At 38.6% G+C, this 25,353-nt stretch overlaps 1 protein-coding gene across 15 annotated transcripts in view; it reads left to right on the top strand.

Moving 5' to 3' along the window:
- Positions 1-25,353, top strand: part of LOC117434877 (neuron navigator 2-like) — a 171,628-nt gene that overhangs the window by 89,586 nt on the left and 56,689 nt on the right. For all 15 annotated transcript variants that reach the window (XM_059003132.1, XM_059003122.1, XM_059003121.1 and 12 more), the window contains 7 exons: positions 4,423-4,495; positions 5,127-5,397; positions 7,708-7,862; positions 16,218-17,340; positions 18,338-18,450; positions 21,548-21,656; positions 23,462-23,845. In XM_059003132.1, coding sequence (XP_058859115.1) covers positions 4,423-4,495; positions 5,127-5,397; positions 7,708-7,862; positions 16,218-17,340; positions 18,338-18,450; positions 21,548-21,656; positions 23,462-23,845 — 2,228 coding nt within the window. The remainder of the gene's footprint in view (positions 1-4,422; positions 4,496-5,126; positions 5,398-7,707; positions 7,863-16,217; positions 17,341-18,337; positions 18,451-21,547; positions 21,657-23,461; positions 23,846-25,353) is intronic.

Below are 25,353 nucleotides of genomic sequence, written 5' to 3'. Positions count from 1 at the left end.
AAGACAGACAACAAAGTTCACAGTCCAAACAATACGTTTATTTATAATCCCGGTCTGGTGACCGCAAAGAATAATCCAGGCAATACACAGCAGTGTGTATTGCACTGTTGCAAACTAAGGGTTTACCGTCCCAAATAATAAACACAGTTTGAAAGAAATACACAGTAGAACACACACACATGATCACAAGTCCAGAGTGAGTGCTAAAGTGCTCTTGGTGAAATAAAGTTGTGTTCAGTTGTGAAGCGTTGTCCGGGTTTAGTGCTGGCCTGTAGCGACAGCTCTGGATCGTGTTAGCCGTCTAATAATAACAAACAGTACAATTAGGCTCCACAGACAAACAAAACTCACGGTTCTCCTTTCTCGGTTTCAGCTAAACCATAACAAAAGGAACAGATCACCTAGCCACGCCCCCTTTTGTTCCTTTAGTCACGCCCCCTTGGTTAGCGAGTGCAGCCGTTTCTCCTCTAATCCGCGGTTGCCACATCGCTTTCCCTCTGGATCGATGACTTAATGTACCGTAGCTCTGCCCCCTTTCTAGATGGCTGACTTCCACCTAACCCTTGGAATTAATTGTCCGACCAACTAGTCCAGTCCACTCTGTTCCCTTTACACAGCGCCCTCACAGGTCGGGAGGGAGATTTATAACCAAGATTCATTATTTTTCTGTCACAGTCCTACATCAAGATCTCCTTTACAGGAGGAAGGTAGTTTTTACTTTTGCATCCAACTTCAGATGTTTACTCTATGTATTCCTTAAGATTATGGATTTAGAAACACTTTAAGGCAGTAGTGAGGCAGTAGCAACGGAACATTCATTGTTCTCATTGGCAGGTAGGGCCAATAACATCATTTGTATTAAGAGAGCTCCACATTTTACACGTACAGGCTGTTTTTACAGCTGTTTGCTTTGCTGTTCAAGGTTCCTGCTCTTATTTGAATGAAAACTTTATAGATACCGGGGACAGAACCATTCACATATACATGTTTAAACCAGGACATACAGTCCCAGGGGATTGCTAAAACACACACTTCAAAGTGAACAGTGAGCTCAAAAGTCCCGATGGCTATTGCAGGGAGTAAGAGAGAGAGAGAGAGAGATTTTCTCTCTCTCTCTCTCTCTCTCTCTCTCTCTCTCTCTCTCTCTCTCTCTCTCTCTCTCTCTCTCTCTCTCTCTCTCTCTCTCAAGCTCAAAATCTTCTTTTACATGAACTCGGAGAGTCATCTGTTTTTGCAAATAAATACTTTAAAAAAGGATCTGTACTTACAAGAGATTGGATAACGATCAGACGTTTCATTACTATGTAAAGTGTAAAAACTTTTCATCTTGAGAAGGAAGGATGAGGTAGGTTTTATAGTTTTAATTTTTTTTTAATTTTTTTTTTTTAACTGTAGCCTTTATGTTCATAATTTTTGCTAGAGGGTTCATCTTAAATTTTTGTGCTCTGCAATAAAACTAAAACTTTTGAGACTGAAATCCACCTTCAGGTCTGCAGTACAATTTCACAAAGCTAAAATATTCTATTCAGCTAAGGATTAAGGTACTGAAAACCTTAATGGGCAGTTTGATTGTAATCCTGTGCCCAGCACTGGTTAATGGTTAATGTTTGATGGGGAATACCTGTCCAGCCATGTTTCAAACTATACTTCCTTTATGCGCCCGTTTCTTTATTTATTACAACACACAGCTATATACTTTTCAAACAGAAACACCTGGTGCTATAGGAGGATTGGTGTGCCTTATGCAAGTCACTGTTGATGTGGATACAGTGCAAGCACAGGTGTAGCCCAGTCTTGGCGTTACTAAAGGACCTCATGCTGTAATTGTGCACAGTGCACAGTGTTTATTCTGATTTGGATATTGGACCCTGGTAGTTGTTTATTCCCTGTTGTGGAGCTGGCACATTTAGAAACGATGTCTTCACTGAATTAAAGCTATTGTATGATTTGGTAAGTATAGTACATGGAGCAAAATAAAGATTCCTGCCTCTCTGATTCCTGAAGCTTTGTTATACACATGATGTCAGGGTTTATGCTGATAACATCAATATATATTGTAACTCCTGAATGTGTCTAAGAATTTTGCACAGCAGTATATATACAGTGTGTATATTTTTATATATATATATATATATATATATATATATATATATATATACGTGTTTCATTTGATACTGTTTTATGTATATTATGATCAAGTACAATAATCGGAGGTTACCGTGTCTAGCAGCAAATAATATTTTAAGCACATTATATGATGGCATAACTTCTGATGTTTCATTCATGTTCCTTGTGATGTCATTTATTTATAATACAACACATTGATGTGCAGTTAACATTGTAAGTTTTTACCTTAACCTTTCTGCTGTGGTGAGATGCACATGCAGTATCTTGCAACACCCTATGTCACCTTCCTGTGAGTGATGTACTGTGACAGCACCCTTTCTCCATTGACATTCAGTGACAGTAACTTCTTATTTTGAGCAGCAGTGCTTTCTAATGACATCCTGTAGTGCCGGATTCCTTCACAAGTGACAGCACATTTAGCATTGTTCTTCTTCATGTAGGTTTTTCCAGTTCTCATCACAAAAGAATGTTTCGAGAACAAATAGTCTTAGTAACCTCTGCAAATATTTGTTTCACATAGCTTACAGTACATCACAACATAGTAGTATTCCTAGTTACTGTCTGGGCCGTTGCAAATCAGAAAAGATAAGAATATGAAAGCCTCCTTCAGTGCAAAATGTTCAAGCAAGAAACGAACATTGCTGTAAATACGGCATTGAGGACCGGTCAACCCCTTTAAGGTAGGATGATTGCTTAAGTCAATTCTATGACTTCTGTTTGAGTCAAAGAGGGATTCCCGGTGAGCATGCTTCTTGCTGCAGCTGTAAACATCTGATCAAAGCAAATTTCGAAGAGCCCAGGTTGAGTTTCAGTTTGGCCATGGATTTGTTGTATGATCTTTTTGATCTTGAACTTTTAGATGCCTCTGTTCCTAGTGTATCAAATGCAAATGCTGCATTAAAAATGTTACCGGTACTAAACAAATACATCTTGCATATCACTTTCATTAGATCGACATTTTGATCATAATGCATAAAGGATTATTCAGACAGTTGGCTCAGTGATATTGAACTATGTTTAAAAAAATACAGTACTGTACAGTTATTTGCTTTGATAACACTAGTAATGGTTTATGCTGGGACAGATTGTTAGGTTGAAAATGAATGTATTTTTCATGAAATGGTTAGCACCAGAAACACTAGTTATTACTGTAAGGCAAGGAATTCTGAGTGGAGCATGCTAGAGATTACAGGAAATGTTTGGTGTTGCTTTTTCTGTGAACAGGAAGCATGTGGAATAAACAGCTGCCAGCAGCTCAAATATGGGGTCTTTACAACTTGCCTCTGTAGCATTCTTGGTCACCCTAATTTTTATATTGTTACTATAGCAATATACACACATGACTCTGTATCTGTGACGTTATCCACATGTGGCAGTTTGACATTAGACCTGTACAACATACAGTACACAGCTTTAGAATTGGCTGGCTTTCAGTTAGAAAACTAGCAACTAGTTGGAGTAGCTGCTGTGGTTTTGTTTGGTGTGGTTTCTTTTGATATAAAATATTTTAAAAGCATTGAAACGACTTCCAAGTAGAACCGTTTTGTCATTTGAATTTGAATGTTCCTAAATATAAATGATGTGTTTACCTCTGTGTCTTCTAAAGGACTGTTGTGAGCTAGTCTTGTGCTACTAGAGTTCAACTCAAATGTGGTTCTTTGGTGTGCAAACTGAAACTAAAGTCTCACTGTTTACAAAAAGATAGTCATTCAAGTAAATATACGTGATTGTATTAGTGTTCGTACCTGCATCTCCAGAGTGAGTGAGTGCTTCTCTGCCAACCTAGTGTTAGGTCCCTATTTGTGACCCTATGGTTCCTATTCTGATAACACTCCTACACTATATTTAGAAGTAGTTTTATTGTTTACATATAGCCTGAACTGCACCCCACCATTCCTTTGCTAAGCTGCATTTGACTAGCAGCAGGGTCATGAACTTACTGTAGTGTAACCTAGCAACAACCAGCATGTAAATAGAAACCTTGATAAAAAGAGGTCTGTCCCTTGTTTTTTCTTTTTTGTTTGTTTGTTGTCTTTTTGTCACATGCAGGTATCTTAGAAACAAATAGACATAATTGTAAATAGAAAAAAATACACCTGCCTGAGTAAAAAAAAAAATTATGAATAAAGCATGACCTTATTGTACTGTGTAAGAAACAAAAAAGTCAATGTGTTATATCCCCCTGGACACCTTTTCCGCTTGTTATGAAACTTGGTAGATCATAGAACAAGCTGTCAGAATCTGGGGATAGATCTAGAGAGGCTTTTAGTATATTTTCAAATTTTCTTTTTGCAGATTGAAAATATTGATGCCTGCTTGAGTTTCCTGGCAGCCAAAGGTGTTAACATCCAGGGTCTGTCTGCAGAAGGTAAGTCAGCCGGCTTGGTAATTTAACTTGTATTTCGTGCCTTTTGTTTTATTCTTAAAAGTAAATGTACTATGCCCATACAAATCTTTTAATAGCAGTCTAATCTAGTTATACCTTCCCAGCTGCAGAAGCCATGGGATAAGCTGGTTATAAAGGATCACTGATGTTTTCAGCCTTGTATTTCTGTTTACTTAACAAAAGCAGACAGAATGTGGTCTTTGTAGCAAAGCACAATAGCATCTTGGCAGGTAGGTGTGCCAGGATTTAATGAATCCTAGTGCTTTCATCAGGGGGATGCTGCAGTCATTATTCTAGGAAGCCACTAGGAAAACCTAAGTAGGCTGATATTCTGAATTTTGTATAACAGTACTGTATACATTTAAATCCATTATTCACAAAGACCAAATTGGACAGAGAAATGCAATGCGTTTTTTGTAGAGGCTGAAACTGTATGCATTTTAAGATTAAAAAAAAAACTTTCATATTAGCAGCATTTGAATGTTTTATATGGTGCAGGCAAGTGTTTTTAATCTTAAGTGTTTTATTAGTTGTTTACTGTAAGCAGATGTCTTCATTAAAAAGAAGTGCTGCCACTACTAAACAGAACGTGTGATTGAACTTTTGTTTTCAGAAATCAGAAATGGAAATCTGAAGGCCATTTTGGGGCTTTTCTTCAGCCTGTCTCGCTACAAGCAGCAGCAGCAGCAGCAGACACAAGCAGCCCAGAAACAGCCATCACACCAACAGCAGCAGCAGCAGCTGCACCACCAACACCAGATCCAAACTGGGCACCCTCAACACGGGCAAGCTGCACCCCACCACCACCAGCCCCCAGCGCAGTGCCAGCCACATCCACAAGCAACGCTGCAGCAGCAAAAAGCACAAGCAGAAATGCAGTCAAGGTTAGGGGACTTTCTATACTTCCTTCCTAACGGTATCTATTCATCTACTGATTACAAAAGGCTCTGAGCACAGAAGAACTGTGCATGTTGCATCAAACTATATCTGCTTTCTGTAGGAACTTACAAACAGTTTCATTTTAGTATTTCAGTCTTTCTTGATTTTTTTTCTTTGTTTTATAGTTATGACTTATCTTAGAAGTGTGAAACCTTTACATCCTAATGGCGGTAACACGGTAACCATTCATTCTGTATGCTGCTTACAATACATACTGTTGCTTTGCTGTTTTCTATACATTTCTGCACTGGTGTGCAAGGGGAATATCCCAGTCAACTCTGATTTTCATAAAGGTTTGTCTTCTGTAACATTTTCCTTTTCTTTCTCTCTCTCTCTTTCTTTCTCTCTCTCCTCTCTCTCTCTCTCTTTTTCTCTCTCTCTCTCTCTCTCTCTCTCTCTCTCTCTCTCTCTCTCTCTCTCTCTCTCTCTCTCTCTCTCTGTTTCTTGTTTTGTCATATAGTATACCATCCAAGTATTCATCTCAAAATAAACTGCTCAGGTTTACCCTTGCTCAGAAAACATCATCTAGGTCAGCTGTCTTGCTTGTGTCTTACACGTCTGACAATCTTCTATCACTGCATGCTCGGGGCCAACGCCTTTGTTCTTTCTCATGAATTCAAGCTGCTTGGAAATTCGATTACACTTGGCTACTGCAGTGTTCGATGTTTTGATGTGTGCATGGATATACTTTTTCATTTTAAGATGCATTTCCCACTTTTAGTGTTGTGAAGTGTAGCTGTGGTGTCAATATAAGGAAACCTTAAGATGTAACCATGCCTCATCGTTCTGTATATTCCACTAAATTGTTGTTGAGAACTTTCATCATAAGATAACACATCTGTAAAAAGATTTTGCACCTGTGTTGATATAATTGTCAGGTTACTTTGGAGAAGCAGGATACTACAGGGACTTCATTGCTGTGAAGAAGTATAATAAGGGACTACCACCACCTGATGTCAAGACGCATCAACTGCAGATAGTACATCCGTTTTCATGCATCGTCTTTACATGCTTCATTTTAAATGACAAAACATTGTACTGTAGAAAGCTACAGTAATTATCTATATGATCAAGATTATTTGCATTTATATGGTTAATATTTTATCCCTCTTTTTGAGAGGTGCCTTGACCCACAAGTGCAATATGGCCTTGTTTCTAAAGCGTGTTGTCTGGTTTTTACAGCACTCAGCCATGGATATTGTGCAGCATCAATGCAAGGCAATTTTTATGAAATTTACAGAGATGCTTAGGGGTACTAAGATGGGCCAGTCACAGCACAAACATACCGCAGTTTGCATTTTGGTTACAACAATTCGCAAAGTGCACATTTTGTCGTATGTACTAAGAAAACATATGTTAATGAACAGAGCCGCAGTATACTAATGTAAATAGTATTTGCGTCATCTTAGCGAGATCTGTAGCGAGAGTTGTGCGACATTTTTTCAAATACAATAGCGCCAGTTGAGTTGTGGTTTGCTGCAGCAGAGGGTGCCCGAAGGATAACGTCTATACATGCAAGGGTGCAAGAATCAAAATAACATTGTTTTTGTTGAATGTAAACGTCATCTGTACAATGCATTGTGTTCCGTATTCATTTTACCTATTTTAGTTCTGTTATATATATATAACAAATGAAAGGCAGTTTATTTGTTTAATGCAGTTATTATGTTAAAAGTTTTGATAATTTTAAGCGCGTGATGAAAGCAGGTCAGATACAAACCTCTTGGTGTATTTTAACGTGTTTTGTTGTATTAACAGTGTACAAGTTTGAGATTTTAAACAATAAATTATTTTTGATAATGATACTTGCTGCTTTTTCTGTTCATTTTTAAAAGCATTTTAGAAGTTTGTATTATGATTTGAAAGGTAGAAAGTTTATATCTGTTTTAAATTAGTATTAAAATACAATAATCGCTTTATGTGGTTGTCAAGACTTGACATTCCCGAGCTGGAATTTGCAATTCACAAAACCTGTGCTTGGAATAAATCAGTATTGACATTCACTTCTGGCAGGAACTTAGATTAGATAGCATGGGAGAGCTAAGAGCAACGAACTGTGGTGGAAATGTCAGGCTTATCATCGGATTTAATCAAACTGCTGCTTTAGTTTGATTCTGTCATGATCAACACTATATTTGGGATTGTGCTTTTGATGTTTTCAGTTACAAATAGCCAATGCTGTTCGGCATCAACAACAATCAGAGATGATTTGTAGACTTGTCAAAACTGAGTTTCATTTTCTTTGTTTGCTGCAGGCTTCCAGGCCCCTCCACGAGGATGTCAGCTGCGGGCAGCGAGACCAAGACCCGTGGATCTGTCAGTGCCAACAACCGACGCAGCCAGAGCTTCAACAACTGTGACAAATCCAAACCAGCACACCCGCCACCTCCAGCAAGCAGCCAAGAGAAAGGTGGGTCCCAGCTGTGGCACTAAACTGCACCTTACGTTGGGCATATAATGCACAGTTCACAGCCTACCTCTGTAAAGCGCTTTGTGATGGTGGTCCACTATGAAAGGCGCTATATAAAAATAAAGATATTATATTATTATTATTTTGATAGACAGAGAATAATTTAGTGACAGCCTCTCAATTATTGTAGCTTTTACAACTCTATGTAGTCTCTTTGTAATTGCATTTTAATTAAGTACTTGTTGGTAATTTTATCTTTACTGAGACAGTTTCTGTATAAACGGGTACAGCCCAATTTTTTTTATTTCTCTAAAATAAACAGCATTATTTATTTAAAATGCAAGGTGTAACGACAGACACCTCGCTGTGTACAAGCAATTTGGATTGCAGCTAGATCTATCAGTGTGGCACCTGTGAAGCATGGCTTTTCATTGTGGGGTTGTTTTAAAGCCTCAGGTGGTCTAGCAGGGCCAGCAGTAAATGAATCATGGACCCAGATGAGATGTCTCCAATGTGTGTTGAATTTGGGCCGTGACCAGAATAGATTAATAGTCATCAACCTTCTTGATGCAATTGATGTTATTGCACATGTTTTATTTTATGGAAATTTATCACACCAACATGATGAAGTATCTGCTTTAGGGTCACTTACTGGGATTGATGTTTTTTTGGTTTTTTTTGTTTTGTTTTTAAATGTATTATTTTGGTGTGTTTTCGACCAGCAAAATAATAACAAAAATAACATTGCGTGGATCATGCAGGCGTGCTGGTATTAAGGCCCTGCTTAACAGCTGCAGTTGGGTGTTGGTGTTTTATTCGCAATGACTGATTTGTCATCTTGACTGCTGTTTCAGAACATTAATAGACTTTACCACAGGGGTTACAAATGATCTCGTTTCTGAGAATGTGACGAGGCAGACCTCATAGGTTATACACTTGATATACAGAGTGAAACCCAACCGTTGTGCTCTTTCAAGGCAAAGAGCTCTGGACAGTGTGCTTATGTTAAGGTAAGGTGTAGTGGATCTAGGGCTTACTGGAAGTACAATAGTAGGTTTGACACAGTAGAAGGTATGAAAAGGATCGTAAAATAAACTGTTGTTCAAAGTGAAAACAACCAAATATTAAAGTACTGTTAATAAAACGTTTTCACTCTGTTGCATTTAGTAGGCCCTGATTCAGGTTTTAGTTTTAGGTTATTTGATTTGTCCACCTTCCAAACTAGTCTGGTTTTATGGAAGTTATGTGTTGATAGTAGAAGAGTACAAGAAAAAGCAACTCTTTTTTTTCATCATGCACAGTGGCTTGTACAGTATATTACAGAAATAATATATGCTAAATAAAGTATGCTTTCATCAGGAGTATCTGTTTATTCTTAATAACTCCAGTAGAGGGCAACAGTTGTAAGAGGAAGTTTGATTATCAGTAGAAAAATATATATTTAACAAGGGAATCTATCTATATACTGGTAATTATAACATATTATTTATAACAATAAAGGTTTTGTATTGATTCCTCTTGCTTACAGAAAAGCACATTATGTGATTTTTAGTTCTGTATTTCAATTTTTTTTTTTTTATATAACCATATTAGGATTTTCTTTGGTAAGCTTCAGCTGTACTTCATTTAAGAGAAAAGTACATCAAAGACGTTTTGTAAATGCAAGAGGGCCTTATGGTAGTTTTTTTGAAATTTCTAGAGCAAACAATTAACAGAAAAAAAAGGTTAATTATTAACACAAACACCAGATGTGTAAGATTGGCAGAAGTGTCTTTCTCTTTCAGTCTAATAAACCCACATGGTACCACCGAAGTTAAATATTAGCTCTAATGTGGATTTGTGTTGTGTCAGAGCACTGCGTGTCAAAGTTCACTGCTCCCAACAATCACAAAGAGAAACTAACACAGCTCTGTGGGACTAAGCAAACTCATGAGGAGACCTTGAATGCAGAAAATCAATCCTCTTCTTATCACTGTGGTAGCGTTGGATGACACTGTTTCTCATTCCCGTCGGGAGAACAAACCCGGCTGCAAAAATGTTTTAGTGCGAAGTGGGGAGACGGCATGTTTTGCAAGTGTTGTAATATGGTTTCTTTTTAATGAATCGAATAGGTCAATTTACACTCCCTACCTCCTGTACAAACTATGTACTGGCATTTAGGTTATTTGATTTATTTATTTATTTTTCCAACCTTCCAAACTAGTCTGATTTATGATAGTTATAGATTTATATAAAAATCACTATAATATACGAACTTATTTCCTTCTTTCCGTCAGTAATGTGCTGCTAAGACAAGTTACTCTCTTACTCGCTGGTGGAGCTGAAAGTCAGTATTCAGCTTGAGAATTCCTCTTCCAGTCAATACTCAGGAAAACACATATCAACAGGGCAGAAGATGCAGGTTTTCCTACCTCTTGGGGAAAGCCCCTTTCTATTACAACTGAGCCAGATGGCTTCTCTCCACCACCTGTTCCCTTTTGAGAATGCAAGTTTCATGCATTTGTTTCATAGTTTTGAATTGAAACCTGACCAACAGGGTGGTCATGCGGGCCCTCCATAAACTATTCTCTCCAATACAAAATGCATTCCATAAAAAAACACCCGAGGTCTGGAGAGTGTACTGACATTCAGATTTTTAAATAGGGGAGTTACCAGCCTTGCCATGTAACGAGGATTATTTATATTGCTAATGACGCACAGTCTGAATCACTTGTCAGTGTTTTATCAGGCAGGACTGCCCATTGGTCTGTCCAACCCTTATGGTAAACAGTACCACAAGGAGGTTGGTTACATTAGCTGTTCTGGAACCTTTCCAATTCATAAGCTTAACTTCATACAGTCTTCTTTATACACTGCCTCCAAGTTGTGAGCACCCCTCGGCGCATATCTAGATCATAGTTGCGATCTACTTTTAAAATCTGCCATTTGGTTAATCAGTGTTAAATAAGCGACTGATTCATGATGCACATTTGACATAATTGGATCATTTATCGGGCAAAGGAAGGTAGTTCCCTTCTTTTTTTTCTGGGGGGTATATTTTACACGGATGAATCTACTGTAATGGTTAGGAGTTTGCTAGCCCCTGCCCACAGTTATGGGGCTTGAACATTACAAAGAGATTCATTAAGCATTTAGTCAATAGAGGGAAAAATTTAGTATTTAGTGAAAAAAAAAATTAAACTTTTGCCATAGGCATCATCTTGGATCACCCAGGCTCAAAAATCACTTGAGCAGGAGAAGGTTCGTGTTTTAATACAGTTTGTCGAACATGGTGCAAAATGTTTGTCTTTTTAAATGATCTTTTAGTATTGCTTGCTGCTTTAAAAATATGTTTGCTTGATTTTTAAAAAAATGTTTTAGGAAGCAGCCATGAACCTTGTGTGTTGCAGCGGAATTTTATCTTTAACTAAGCAGGGTTATCAATCTACACACACTTTGCAGGTTGGAATTTTAATTCTGCTCCTATGCAAATTAGAATAATCAATCTTGATATATTTATAATGGTATCTAATTAGGTTACAAAAGCTTCAGACTGCCCTGTGAGTGTTTTACATTTATTCTTTAACATTGTGGATACATTTGCTGCCCGGGGTTAAGGAAACTAAAGTATAGTCTTTATCTCTTTTATTTTTAAGCCTGCCTTTAACTTGCACCACAGTGAACACTGGTTTAATCGTGATTTTAAATTTGATCTTGGAAGATTGACAAGCCCTTCACCAGTTCACATCATCACACCAATTGATTCAGCCTCACTGTCACTGTGTGTGCACTACGTGGGTGGAGAGTCGGCAAACCGAGGGCGCTCAAATGGAATTAGGGTGTTTTGATTTTGATTTTTTAAAACTGAGCCTCTTAGATAGGGGATTTCTCTGCTTCCATTATTTTCTCAGTAACTTTCAAACTTGTCAAGCATTTATTTTATTTTTTTTTAATAATTTGTTACTTATTCAGTATTTCAATTGTACTTTTACATTCAAAGGGATTTATTTGGATACTTGCTCATAAAAAGGTTAGTAAAAAAGAAACAGACACATACTGTACTGTAGGTCGTGTCATTGTTTTGTGAAATGGTTTTAATTTGACAAATTCTTTATGGGTCAGGTCTGAAATGTTAGGGCTAGTGGTAATTTGGTTATTGATATGTAAAGAATGGCAAACAGTTGAATGGTATAACATTTTCTTTTTCTTTTGTTTTTTCTGCTCCTAGAGCTGGAACTGCATACATGTACTGCAACCTATTTGTGACTGCAGGCATGAAACTCTTTTTAATGCATTCCTCATGTAACTGACTTTTCTTCTTGACAAGTTCCCACAGCAGGGGTTGGAATCACTTTGACTGCTCATCCTGCTGTTGTCCTTAATGCAGTGCTGATGACAGCGTAAACTGTCTCCTTCCAGTCTCTCCTCATTAAGTACTGTAAGCTGGGCTAAACTGAAAACCCGTATCTATAACTATGGCCAAAAGTTTTGCATTATCTAGGATTTTAGGATTGAGACATCAATAAAATAAAAACTATATGAACATTTATTTTGATTTTTTATTTAACATCATGCAATCAGAAGCCATAATAATTGCATAGTAGTATTTCATGTTAGATTTTGCAAACTTTTCAATTGTCAGTTTTTCATTATGTATGTGGGAAAACTACAAAGCGGTATGTAATTCAGTATGTTAATGTAACATTATTCAGCAGGTTTCCTTTGACTTTATGAAGCAAAATGAGTTCATTCTATAGGGTGATGCAAAACTTTTGGCCATAGTTGTAGAACAGGTACTTAGGTGTACACTGGAGCCAATAAAAAGGGTGACATTGCACTTACTTCCAAATGTCTGGCAAAGCTGTACTGTACTATCTATCTGGAGTATACATATTGTATTTCCCTCCTCCTCTCTATTGTTAAAAGTAAACGAAAGTGTCAACAGTACTGTATATAGGCTCATGTTTTATAGCAGGGTCTCTTACATGTAATCTCTTTTTTATGTAAGTAATCTTCCAGAACGCTGTGAAATATACTCCAGACATATTGAATGGATAGCAGATTTATTCAAAGGAAGACAAAAAAGGTCTCTGTTATATATTTAGAATGTGTCTTGCTGACCAGGAATTTTAGGTTTGTATGGAGGCTAAATTCATACTTCACTGTTATATAATGTTGATAACGATTTGACATGAGGAATGGGAAAAGGTGTGTGTTTGTTATCTCTGGCTATAGCTATGGAAAGAGATGATTCTAATGGATTTGGTGGTAATTGTCTGCAGTCGGCAAAATAAACACCAGCTTTTCTTTTTCTTTAATATAGTAGAATTAAGTACAGCTATCCTTTAGGTTGTGAATAGAAGGCCCTTTAGTTTTTACAAGCAGATATTGGATTGCATGAGAACAGGGTTTAGCTGTTTTTTTGTGTTTATTCATGTGGAATAACTTTAAGCTTTACAGTGACTTAGAACAAGTGGATACTGTCTAACTCGCTTGTAACTGCACAATGCCTGAGATGTGCTTTCTGTGTGGAGGGATTTCTAAAGACAGCACTGGTCTTTGGGATTTGATGAAGCCAGCCTCAATCTTCGACAGTGTTTTTTGAAAATTTAAATTTTTTGTAAATACTTTTGCAAACCCTTTTACTGCGGTTTAGTAAAAGTGTTTGAAATCTTGTATAATGCTTTAGAACTGCGCAGGTTGTAAATGAATAGAAGCATTTGTCATACAGGTAATGCACAGGTGTTTTTTTTTTATTGTTTTTTCATTTTCTTTTACGCTCTTTACAAAACGTAATTTCAGTTTTGGAAAAAGAAAATCCCAAAGTTATCACTTTCAGCAGATGAAATGTTTTCCTGACAATTTGAATTACTTTTCCTGTGACCCAGTATGAGCAGGTCAAACATATCGGGGAGCCAGTGACTACAGGTTTCACAGCCGGATATCCCAGTAATTTGACTGATCTCTTGCTAATATTAGGAAAATTTGACCGCCTACAGGGCTTCCCTGTCATTTCCAATCCAAGTCAAGGGACTTTCCTACAAAAATGGTTCATATCCTGTGTACCAGTGGAAAAGGGGAACAAGTAGCTAAATGTAAACCATGTTGTTGTTTTTTTTTTTTGCTTTACCTGCCTCATCCAGTTTTTACAACTTGTCAATTTGACATGATTGTGGAAAACCAAAAATTTTAAAAACATTTTCAAAAAAAACTGTGCACGTGTAAAAACAAAACGAAAGAAAAAAAGAAAGAAAAACATTATTCCAAATAGGTGTTATGCTGCCTGATATGTCTCTCTTTTTATGTTTAAAGGTAACTTTTTAAAATTTATTTTTAAAGATTTACAATACTTTTATAGAGGAGTGTGACTCTGTTCCTAAAATATACATAGAGTAAATGTTACTACTTTTTTTTTTTTTTTTTTTTACCTGAAATAATGCCAATTTTAATCATCACACTCCACTTTATGAAATGGTCTTGCATTTATAGTGAAGAAGGCAACGTCTGTTTGCTTTAAATTGCTTGGGCACACTGATAATTGTACTCTGTCTTTCTTTCACAAGGCCAGTATTTATATAGGAAATTGTTTGTTTGCAAATTGACCTACTTTCTGGTTGCTGGCATGGATAATCTAACCAAATTGTTTTCCAATTACTGTATTTGTCCACGAACGTAAATGACGGGAAGTTGAAGTAAATTGAATTTCTGTTCTAATTACGGCACATATCCTGCAGAAGAACACAAACTGCTTCAAAAGAAACATATTGGGCTTTCACTGTATATTGAATGAGTTAAACAGATTGATTCAGAATGCTGAAAAATTAAGGAATAGGAATTAGTTATGTAAATGATTTTGGAATTAATTTGTGTAGCCAGTAGCTCCAGTGAAATTGAGCATTTTTAACGCTCTGTTAAAATATTATTATATTTTTATGTTTTAATCACAGTGACAAAGAGTATTTAATATGTTGAGCAATTTGAACAAGACATTCTAGAAGGACATTTCAATGTTTATTTTTGTTTGTTTTGTTTGAAGATATCTGCCCAAAGTGTCTGATATGGTACAGGAGATTTTTATAATGCATCACTACAGAACATAAAATATAGTTCTGTAACATGCTGTATAGTTCTCCCAGTTGTCTTGTGAGATGTGGGTTGTATAGAAGATGTCGTATGTTTGTTGATGTATGATGTATGTTTCTAATACCTGCCATTATCACTTTTGACATTGTAAGTGTAAGAACTACCAGGAGCAATGAAGTAACACTTACTCCTTTTTAAATTCCTTGTATCCAACAGCAGGAAATGTGTGGTTTTATCATAAATGTCAGTGATCTTAGTTCTGTGTTTTATTTACTGAAACTGCTTATCCGTTCAGCTTGTATTTTAAATGAATGACTGGCTTTAGGAACATCCGTTACGCACTCAGCAATCCAGAATCCTCGTGATGGAATTGTGTATAATGAAAATAATTCCAGATTGACCGGCAGGGTTAGAAGAGGCTAGTATGTGTTTGCTTCATGGATTTGGATGAGGGAAGAAATAAAACTTTGCATGCACTTTGGGAAAGTGGAAAAATACTTGGCTGCTCCCAGAAAACTTTACCATCCTGGGTATTGAGGGGAAGACACACATATTGACAGTTCAGTGGAGTCTGGCTAGGATCAAGTTACTGGAGATAATGGCTCAATGCCAACACTGCCTGGGTAAGGTGAAACAGTTCCTAACAGTCTGCCTCTGTGATTTACTGAGCCAGACTTGCAGCTTGGCCGACTCTCTTAAAATATATACAAAACTCTTCTGCAGTTTATTTTTGAATTCAAAAACGTGGTTGTGCATAGTTGACTGTTACTGTACTGGTGGCTGGCTGTTAAAAGCCGTTAAGTTTTTTAAACAGCTGCCTTTTATTAGGTCACTTTAAGATGAGGAAAGTTATGAAGAGATATTTTGAAGCAAACATATTGGAAAGTACCTGCAAAAGGAAAACGAGAGAGGTACAGTTGGTTGTGTAAATATAGCTTAACACATTCTTTATTTCAAATGGTGACTTCTGAAATGCATTTGGTGAGAATAGTGCATGAGAGCTGTAATGTTGTCTAAAAGCTATTTAAACAGTTTGGCCAATGGTCGTAAATAACAAACTTTTTTTTTCTGCAAATACGTTTTTTTTTTTTTTTTTTGCTACACTTTGGTTGTCTGCTGTGTCTTTTGCACAGTAATGCATGTTATAACTAAATAAGGTCACAACCTACACTATGGCACAATGGAATAATGTCAACAGTGAGCGTTCATTGTGAGACATCTGAAGAGCTGTTTTCCTTTTATGGGTAGCTGTTATAGCCACCTTCTTTATGCTTGTTTTCATTCTCCTTCCAGAGCCAGCAGACGGCACGGCCACACAGCAACCAGGAATGAATGAAAATGTACAGTCTTCAGCTCCCATTAACAACAGCAGTAGCACCAGCACCATCAGCAGCAGCAGCACCACCACCTCATCAGCAATTCCTCAGCCCAACTCTGCCAACAAACCCTGGCGCAGCAAATCCCTCAGTGCAAAGCACACCGCCACGTCTTCCATGCTGTCCGTGAAGCAGCCCAGCCAGGAGGCACCTCCAAAACCCCCTGTGGAATGTGCCAAGACAACCCCTAATGGACAAAAATCAATGCTGGAAAAGTTAAAGCTTTTTAACACTAAAGGGGGTTCCAAGACGGCAGGGGCAACCCTGGAAAGCTCTGTGTCTCGGAATGTCGGCAGCGAGAAAGTGGAGGTCCCTTCTAACGCCGAAGAGCCTGAAGATACAGAACTTTCAAGCCGGGGAGTCAATGGCACTGGAGCAGCCGCCAACAGCCCCAAAATTGCACTGAAAGGGATCGCCCAGAGGACTTTCAGCAGAGCGCTGACCACCAAGAAGAGCTCCCTGAAAAGTGCTGAGAAGGAGAAACAGAAAGAAAAGGACAAAGCGAAGGAGATCTCAAAAAGGGTGTCGGTGACGGAGAAACCGGAGACCAAGGAGGAGCCCAAAGAGGAACTGGCTGGCACAGCCATGTCAGAACCCAAAAAGACCTCCAAGATCGCTAGCTTTATTCCCAAAGGGGGGAAGCTCAGCAGTGCGAAAAAAGAGACCTCTGCTCCAGCACACAGTGGCATACCAAAACCAGGAGCGAAGACTTCAGCTACAGGGAAATCAGCGGGGGCTCCCTCATCCTCCTCCTCCTCTGGGAAAGAAGGGGAGAGGCCCCGCAGTGCAAAGCTTGGCCCTGGTCTTTCGCTGCACAAGGGCCAACTGGACAGCAGGCACTCCAGTTCCTCCTCCAGCCTGGCCTCTTCCGAGGGGAAGGCTATTGGGGGGACTCCTCATCAAGCCAACAGCGGTGCTCAGGCCGGCACTTCCTGCAACACCCAGACGACAGGAAGTAACACTATCAGCGTTCAGCTACCTCAACCTCAGCAGCAATACAACCACCCCAACACTGCCACAGTGGCCCCCTTCATGTACAGGTAGGCACTTCTGCAGAATGGAATCACTTTCAGGTCTTGGGGAAGTTTTAGATTGCAGGTTAAAATGTGTGCCAGATTCAGAGTATAAAACAAAACTTGGTTTGGTCTTAATTAGATACGCTGTGTGGGAAAGGTTAAGGGCTTTTGTTTTTCTAATCCTTAATTTGGGGTAATCTGCCAATGTGAAAAATGTTTAAAAAAAAAAAAAGTGTTTAAACTATATTGTTAGGATTATGCACATTATGATTCCTTGAACTTTCTTGGCGTGTTATCAGACTGTTCACCAGTTAGCATGTTTTCTTTATTTATTTCCAGGGCTACATAAAATGCTTTGAGGCTATGTCTGGTCACAAAATATTAATCTACTTTCCTGTCAAAAGACATCAATGCCAAACTGGTATGACTAGAAACTTGCAGATCTGAGCTCCCTAATAGCTGGTATTTCTATGCAAACTTACAAGAAGTAGCAACATCTTTAAAATAAGTTAATTACAGCATTTAAATTTCAACAAACGTATTTAATGTTAGGTAGTGCCAAATAAACAAATGTTATTATTTGATCTCACTAGTAAATTTTCTGAAGAGGTGCACAGAGTATATAAAAGATGAAGGAATATATTTTAGTTGTAACCTTGCACAAAACACCTGCTTATTGTATTTGCTGAAGCTGCGCCGCTGAGCTTTTTTGAATTTGACACATATAGTTAGAAATCTTCTTTTCCTTCTCTTGTTAGATAAAATGTAAAATTAATTAAAATAACATTTACTTCCTTATTTTCATCTTGAAGAAGCAGGTAAAGCCCACAGCAGCGTGTTAGTGTCTAGTAGATTTATGTGGCTGAGTGAATTTTTCTGTTTCCGGGACATTGCCTGACATGGGACTAATGAATTATGTAAAATCAGTCTGCCTCCTGTATTTGGTAGGAAGCAATGCCGCATGCGTTGGTGATAGCTGGTTCATCCTACAATGAAGAAACACTTTTACTTGTTTTTTTAGGTCACAGACGGATATTGAAGGGAATATGAACACAGACTGTGGATCTGGAGGAGGAAATGTGGATCCTGCGGCCTACACTAAAGCGGGCCAGCCTGCTGTTGAAGACCTGTCAGGTAGGATGTGTGCTATAGTGTTCTAGCAGAGGGTGTTAGGTTCAGTTTTGTAAGGACAGCTTGCCAGCATTCTTCGTTTAAAATGGTTATTGCTGATCACTTTTTGATGAATGTTTAATGGCAGATACTGCCTATGCAAAAACTGTTTCACCTGGAATGCTGGTCAGCATAGCAGTGCCTGGACTTTACAAATGGCTTGATCAGAAAAATCACAAAGAAACTGCTCTGCGCACACAGCTCTTGGTTTGCATTCCAGAACCGTGCTTTTGTATCCAGATTCATATTAAATCTCTATTAAGAAGCAGGATAATGATTGTAACTGGCAGGCAGCATCTCCACTGAGGCAGCTATTCACAAAAGCTGTGTTTGATGTGAGCCACCTGGTAAAGGCTTTAAAGTGCTACTGATGCACGTTTGTATGTTAATGTGCTGTATGTATGAGCACAAAAACATCCGGCGAAGCGGAGGAATGTCAGAAGAGGCACTTGGGAGCGGTATGTAACTCACTGTGTTATTCCACCACAATGAACCTGAAATAATATTACAGAAACCAAGGAAACAGTGGGATGCAGTAAAATATTAATGGAGTTCAGTTTTTCTTAAAAAAAAAAAAAAAAAGATGCTGGTAAGTAAATACGATATTAATTTGACTAGCGTAAATTCACTTTAACTGTCTCTGAGCTACCAATATGCAATTCTCCAGTGAGAAACGTGGTGCTGCTCTAGGATAGACAGAGGACAGCCACCCCATTCTGCTGACTCAGTGCCCTATTTGTGTTGCTGTATATTATCACTACGGAGGAGGAGAGCTTAGTTAAACAGTGAGGTAAGTTTAGATTTAAATAAAATCCATTCATGAAAGTTATTTAAATGACATTATACCAACAAAAAACAGAGGAAGGGTTAAGGAATGCCTTTACAGCCTCTGTATATTTAACAGTGGCCGAGCCTATTGGTATTTGACTCCATTTTAATCATTCAGATGAAAGTTGTCTGAATAGATTTGTTTGTGGACCTGAGCTCCAGTGCAGCTGGTTTTGTGCCGAGCACAGCTTCCAATGCCATGGTAGCCTAGGAATAAAAGCTAAACGGGGTGAAAGAAAGAAAGAGCAAAATCTGCATGTAAAAAGAGGTGCGGGGGTACAAAGACTGCTGATGTCATAGAGTTGCTAAGGAGTTCTTAAACAAGCTGTGTTCTGTATGGCTGGCCCAAAAAGCCATTTTGCTGTCCATCAAAGCCATTTTGAGAGAAAAACCTTCTCTCAGGGACACAAAGTTCTTCAAGCGTCCCAGGTGCTGCCGTCTCTACTAGATTTTTTTTTTTTTTTTTGCAAGCCCTGTTTGTATAACATCCACAAACCTTACTGTGGTACAAAGATTAAAAAAAACAACCTTTGAAACTCAAAGATGAGTGGCTTTGTATCAAGTAAATTTCATAATCTGTTAGGAAACAGTCGGATTTAGTTGTTGCAGAACATTAGGCAGCAAGACTGGAGAAAACACTCTTTGGATTAAACGGCTCTGTGCACTTTGCAATCCTGAAACATGCTACACCCAAAGGAGAGATCCCGTTTCTTCACACCTAGCATTAGTTCTCCGGAGGAAATGAAGAGAGAGGTGAATCCTGATGAAGGAACCTTGCCTGTTTATAGATCCAAATTACCTTTCAGTGTCCGAAGCCTTGGAAGATCAAATCTGCGTTGCAGGCCGATCAGCGACACGGCTGCAAGCCGTTTAGCTGAACCAGCGTTTGCCAAGCCCAACCTGCTGGGATGTCTTAAGCAGCCGTCGTCGTATGTGGGTACCGGTGGTCAAACGAGTGGAGTTTGGCCAAAAGCAAGTTGCATTCCTGTGGGGAGTGGTAGGGATAAAGAAGCAAAGGATTGGATAAAACCACTTAAAAGGGTGACCTGGAAAAGTGTCAGCACTGAGACAGCAAGCAGCAGCAGCAGCAGCTTCTATCAAGTGCACGTGCAGCAGACCTGCGTCTGGGAAGGGATAGCCCGTCTCAATGACGAGATTTTACTCACCATGCTAGATATTTGCCAGAAATTTGAAAGTAAGTCGCCCTTTTTAGTGGCTCCAGTGTACAGCTAAGCATCTGTTCTACAACTGTGGCCAAAAGTGTTTGCCTTCCCCTATAGAATTAACACATTTTGCTTCATGAAGTCAGATGAAACCTGCTGAAATAATGTTACGGTAACGTATTGAATTACACACCGTTTTTTAGAAAATATGACTTTTTTCTAAACCTTACATGAAATACTGTACTACTATTATGGCTTCTGGTAGACTTTTGCGATATCATTTTGTAATTTCTTTGATTTTCTTGTTTTTTTGTTTTTTGTAATTGTGTACCAATCCTAAAATTGTAGGTGATGCAAAAATCTTGGCCACAGCCATGTGTCAACATGTATGGTAGAACTATTTTCAGATCTGATCATTTAACTTGTCTTGCGTTTTAATGCATTTTTAAAATTATATCTCACATGCATGGTTGCATAGATAAAGATAGCTGTTTTCTTTTGCCCTCCTAAATCAACATTCTCGACACTGATATTGCAAAGAAATGCCTTCCTATCCTCAAAGGAAGAATCTGATATATTAATGGAATTGTGTTTCAACTCTGGGCCTTTTGAAATGCCACAGTATGAAACTCTTTGACAACATTTCCATGACACAGCAGGATACTTTCCATTAGCCAAGTCCAAGCCCTACAGTGGGAGTGTGATTGATCCCTTACTGCAGCACTGTGATACAGTGGAGCTGAAGAAGGCATATTTAACACAGTAATATTGAAGTAACAGAAAGGGGTTGAAAACACAAGCTTTTTAATTAGATTTGTTGACAAAATATAATCATTTTTTAATTATTCTAGTGAGTTTGAGGTGACCTTACCCCTGTGAACAAAAAAAAAGCCGGTTGTCCCCTTTACTTATGGGTGGGAATCCAAATGTATGATTTTTCAATGGACTGCAGGAATAGGAAATTGAAGTATGGTGTACCCCACCAGCAGGTGTCTCTATTAGCTGCTGTTAAGGTGCTTTAAAAATGTGGAAGTGGTTATAAGACTGTAAACTGTGTTGTATTGTTTCAGGGGAAGACCCAGAGGCAAGGCGACTACGGACTGTTAAGAACATTGCAGACCTTCGTCAAAACCTGGAGGAGACCATGTCCAGTCTACGTGGCACACAGGTTACACACAGGTGAGTGGCAAGGATTAGACTGCTCTGTTTTCGATTTTGAAATAACTCGTGTTTCCAGTTATTACATTTTTATGGGTCTCATACACGTTTCACTATTTATTCATGCAACGGAATATCAAAAACAGCAACTGCGTTTCTTAAAAAAGGCCAAAACATACACCTGTAAGGTGAGCGGTCATAAACCAAGCTGTTACTTGAATCCAGAAACTGTTGAATTGCGGTTTTAAAGGCGAGCTGCGGGTGATGCCGTTTCCACAAGTGATTATTTTCATCACTCCTTTCAGAAGCAGTGTGAAATTTACAGCACCAAATTTGGTCGGTGAGTCTGCAAGGAATTCTAGTTGAAGCATGTTGTGGAAAGAGTGCCATCTGCTGTCTATTAAAACAACAGTTTGCTGGTTTTGACAAAATATTTTTTGAATGCATTTGAAGTTAACGTTTTGGACATTTAGTTTATTTAATTTAAAATAAAAAAGGTTTTTGTGCACAATAAAGCGAGAGAACGTCACCTTACTGTATGAATAGTATGGCTTAGTATTAATAATGCAGTATTGAAATTAGGTACAGTATAAAAGCAGCAATCATTGTCTGCCTGCAGGATGCCAGCGTTCAGTTTGATGAACAGGATTATTGTTAAAGGTTTTGGAAGTGCTTGGGTGTCCTGAAGCCTTCAGCCTAGCCGTGCAATAAACACACAGTCTGAGATACGCATTGACACTTTTTAAATGTAACCACTGTACTCCTCAGACTTCAAGTTTGAAAGGACTTCTTAGAAAGGACTCTTGAAATGTCTGTATGTCTGTGCTGGATTTGTGCTGTGTAGTTCCAAGTGCTCTTAGCATGAAATTGTCAAAATAACAAAATGTGAACCCCTGCTGTTTTGCTTGAATAAAGTATTTTTGTTTCCAGGGAAGCTATATATATATATATATACACGCACACACTGACTGTTTATACTATTCCAATGGATATTTTGGATAAAGGGCACATTAATCTTTTTTTTAATTTTTTTATTTTAACAGCATCCCAATGAAAGGACATATACCAAGTGTATTGTTGAGTTTTGGTTTTAAGACATTTGGTTTAGACTCTTATCCTCTGGATTTAGTTAATTTTGTATTTGTCGGTTGGATCGTCTGTCATCTATAATATTATTCATAATATAGCACATCTCAATTATTGCTTTTGGTCATATTGGCAACAGACAATGGAAATAATTGGTATCCATTTATGGTGAATTACAAAAAATATATATATATTCCTAATAACTTATTAATTGTGGCAAGGCAAGGTTCCCAGTAGACTGGCCTGGGGCCAAATGCTAGCAGGCTTGCTTGAGTCTATTTGGGGCAGCATACCTGTCTCCATGCTGCTTTGGAATACCAAACAAGGAACAGTTTACATACCCAATCCTCCGGAAATCGTAAGATATGGCAATATTTAATCTTTTTTTCCTTTTTTTTATTATTGATTTATATCCTTGGATTCCTTATACAATATTTGTGTTCTATTGCTAATTGTTATTATTCCAGAGAAAACATACCATGCAATAATTGTCTATAGCGTTCTACTGTAGTATTGTGTAGCATGTTGGTGTCTGACTCCCGTACTCTAGTGAAATTGAGTCTTGTAGTAATTGTACTGTAATAGGAAATTTAAGAAACTACCAGTATAGTTTTACAATATACACCAAATTAATACACAACCCTGTAAGAGTACACATAAGAAACGTTTGTAAGGGATGTTTAATATAGCCTTCAAGTGCTGTCTGGTTGACTTTATTTCTCTTGCTTTTCTATTTCCAGCACATTGGAAACAACATTCGACAGCAACGTCACAACTGAGATCAGCGGGCGCAGCATCCTGAGCTTGACGGCGAGGTCAACGCCGTTGTCTTGGCGACTGGGACAGTCCAGCCCTCGCCTGCAGGCCGGAGATGCCCCCTCGCTGGGGAACGGGTTCCCTCCTCGGGGCAATGCAAGTCGCTTTATAAACTCAGAGTCTGGGAGGTACATGTATTCAGCCCCCCTCAGGAGACAGCTGGCAGCACGGGGCAGTAACGTGTGCAGTGCGGACCTTGCTGACAAGGATGACCTGGATTTAGAGGGAATCCACATGGAAGCTACAGGCTACATGAGCGACGGGGATGTACTTGGAAAAAAATTGCAGACAGATGATGTGTCTAGTGGGTAAGTTGTTGCTTTTAGTTATTGAAATATAGTGGTTGGTTTGTGTCTGTATCCCTAACAATGTCCTCTTGATAGTGCATCTGTAACCTTCCATATAACCACGAGGTGTCAGTATTTATATGATGTATGAGTAGGTTGTGAGAGCATACCCCCCCCCCCCCCCCCTTTAAGCAATGTAGTCAGAACAACATTCAAATAACTCATTTAGATGGTAAAAGACTGAGAAATGTTTGCAACAGTAGTTTTACTCCACCTTGTGGTATGTCGGAGAATGAAACCAGCATTTGTGTAGCTCTTGCAGACTTCAGGGTTTTTGTTCAATTCAGTTTTCTTTCTTGATTTTATTATATACAAATATGCAAGGACTCGAAGGATGTGGATTTAAAAAAAAAAAAAAAAACATTATAATTGATGCTTTTAGAATTTTTTTTTTGTTTGTTACAGTGTGTTTTGACTTTGAGTTTGGAAGATCAAGTAAGGTGCATTCATAATTTAAAAATGCGATTTGGGGGGGGCTCCCGAGTGGCGCATCCAGTAAAGGCGCTCCTCGCAGGATGTGCTCTATAGCCTGGAGATCGCAGGTTCGAGTCCAGGCTATGTCACAGCTGACCGTGACCGAGAGTTCCTAGGGGGCGGCGCACAATTGGCTGAGCGCTGCCCGGGTCGGGAGGGCTTAGGTCGGCAGGGGAATCCACGGCTCACCGCGCATCAGCGACCCCTGTGGCCGATAGGGCGCCTGTGGCTCTGCAGCAGAGCCGCCAGATCTGTGTTGTCCTCCGGCACTATAGGTCTGGTGGCATTGCTGTGGATCTGCAGTGCGAAAAATGACGGCTTGGAAGGAGCACGTTTCGGAGGACGCGTGTTCAAGCCTCCGTTTCCCGAGTCGGCGGGGGGGTTGCGAGCGGTGAGCCGGGGATACAGATACTAATTGGGCATGCTAAACTGGGGTGAAAACCGGGGCAAAATAATTGGCGACGACTAAATTAAAAAAAAAAAAAAAAAAAAAAAATGCGATTTGGTGTTTCAGATTTTTCTGCTTTCCATTATTGTATTTGATGCCTAACTCCTTACATTGTGTTTTAATTGGCACAGCAAAAAGCAAGACAGCCTAGTATTTTAAATATAGAGCTGTCTAGTGAAAATAATCTTTTCAAAATGCTCTTAGACAAATAGGGGTCATGGGAAACATTTTGGCAGTGCCTAGGACTGTGCATAAAGACCTGATTTTATTAGGGATTTAAAGAGTAGATTTTTTTTTTATCCAAACAGGGTTTAAATTTAAAGGTGGTGCATATTAGTTCAGTCTTATAAAAATGAAATTCTGTAATAATATATGTAATATACTGTATTTGCTTCATATTAAGATTCATTAACTTTCTTTTCTTTTGACCCATATTATTCCTGACTCTTCATTTTATACAAAGCTATTTGAGTAGCTTGTTGGCAGATTGAGTTTTTAAAAACCGCTTCCCACAGAGTTTGAGTGACAAGAATGACAAGAATTTTAA

Source organism: Acipenser ruthenus, chromosome 28, assembly GCF_902713425.1.
Source record: "Acipenser ruthenus chromosome 28, fAciRut3.2 maternal haplotype, whole genome shotgun sequence".
Taxonomy (NCBI): domain Eukaryota; kingdom Metazoa; phylum Chordata; class Actinopteri; order Acipenseriformes; family Acipenseridae; genus Acipenser; species Acipenser ruthenus.
This window is presented reverse-complemented; position numbering and strand designations above follow the sequence as displayed.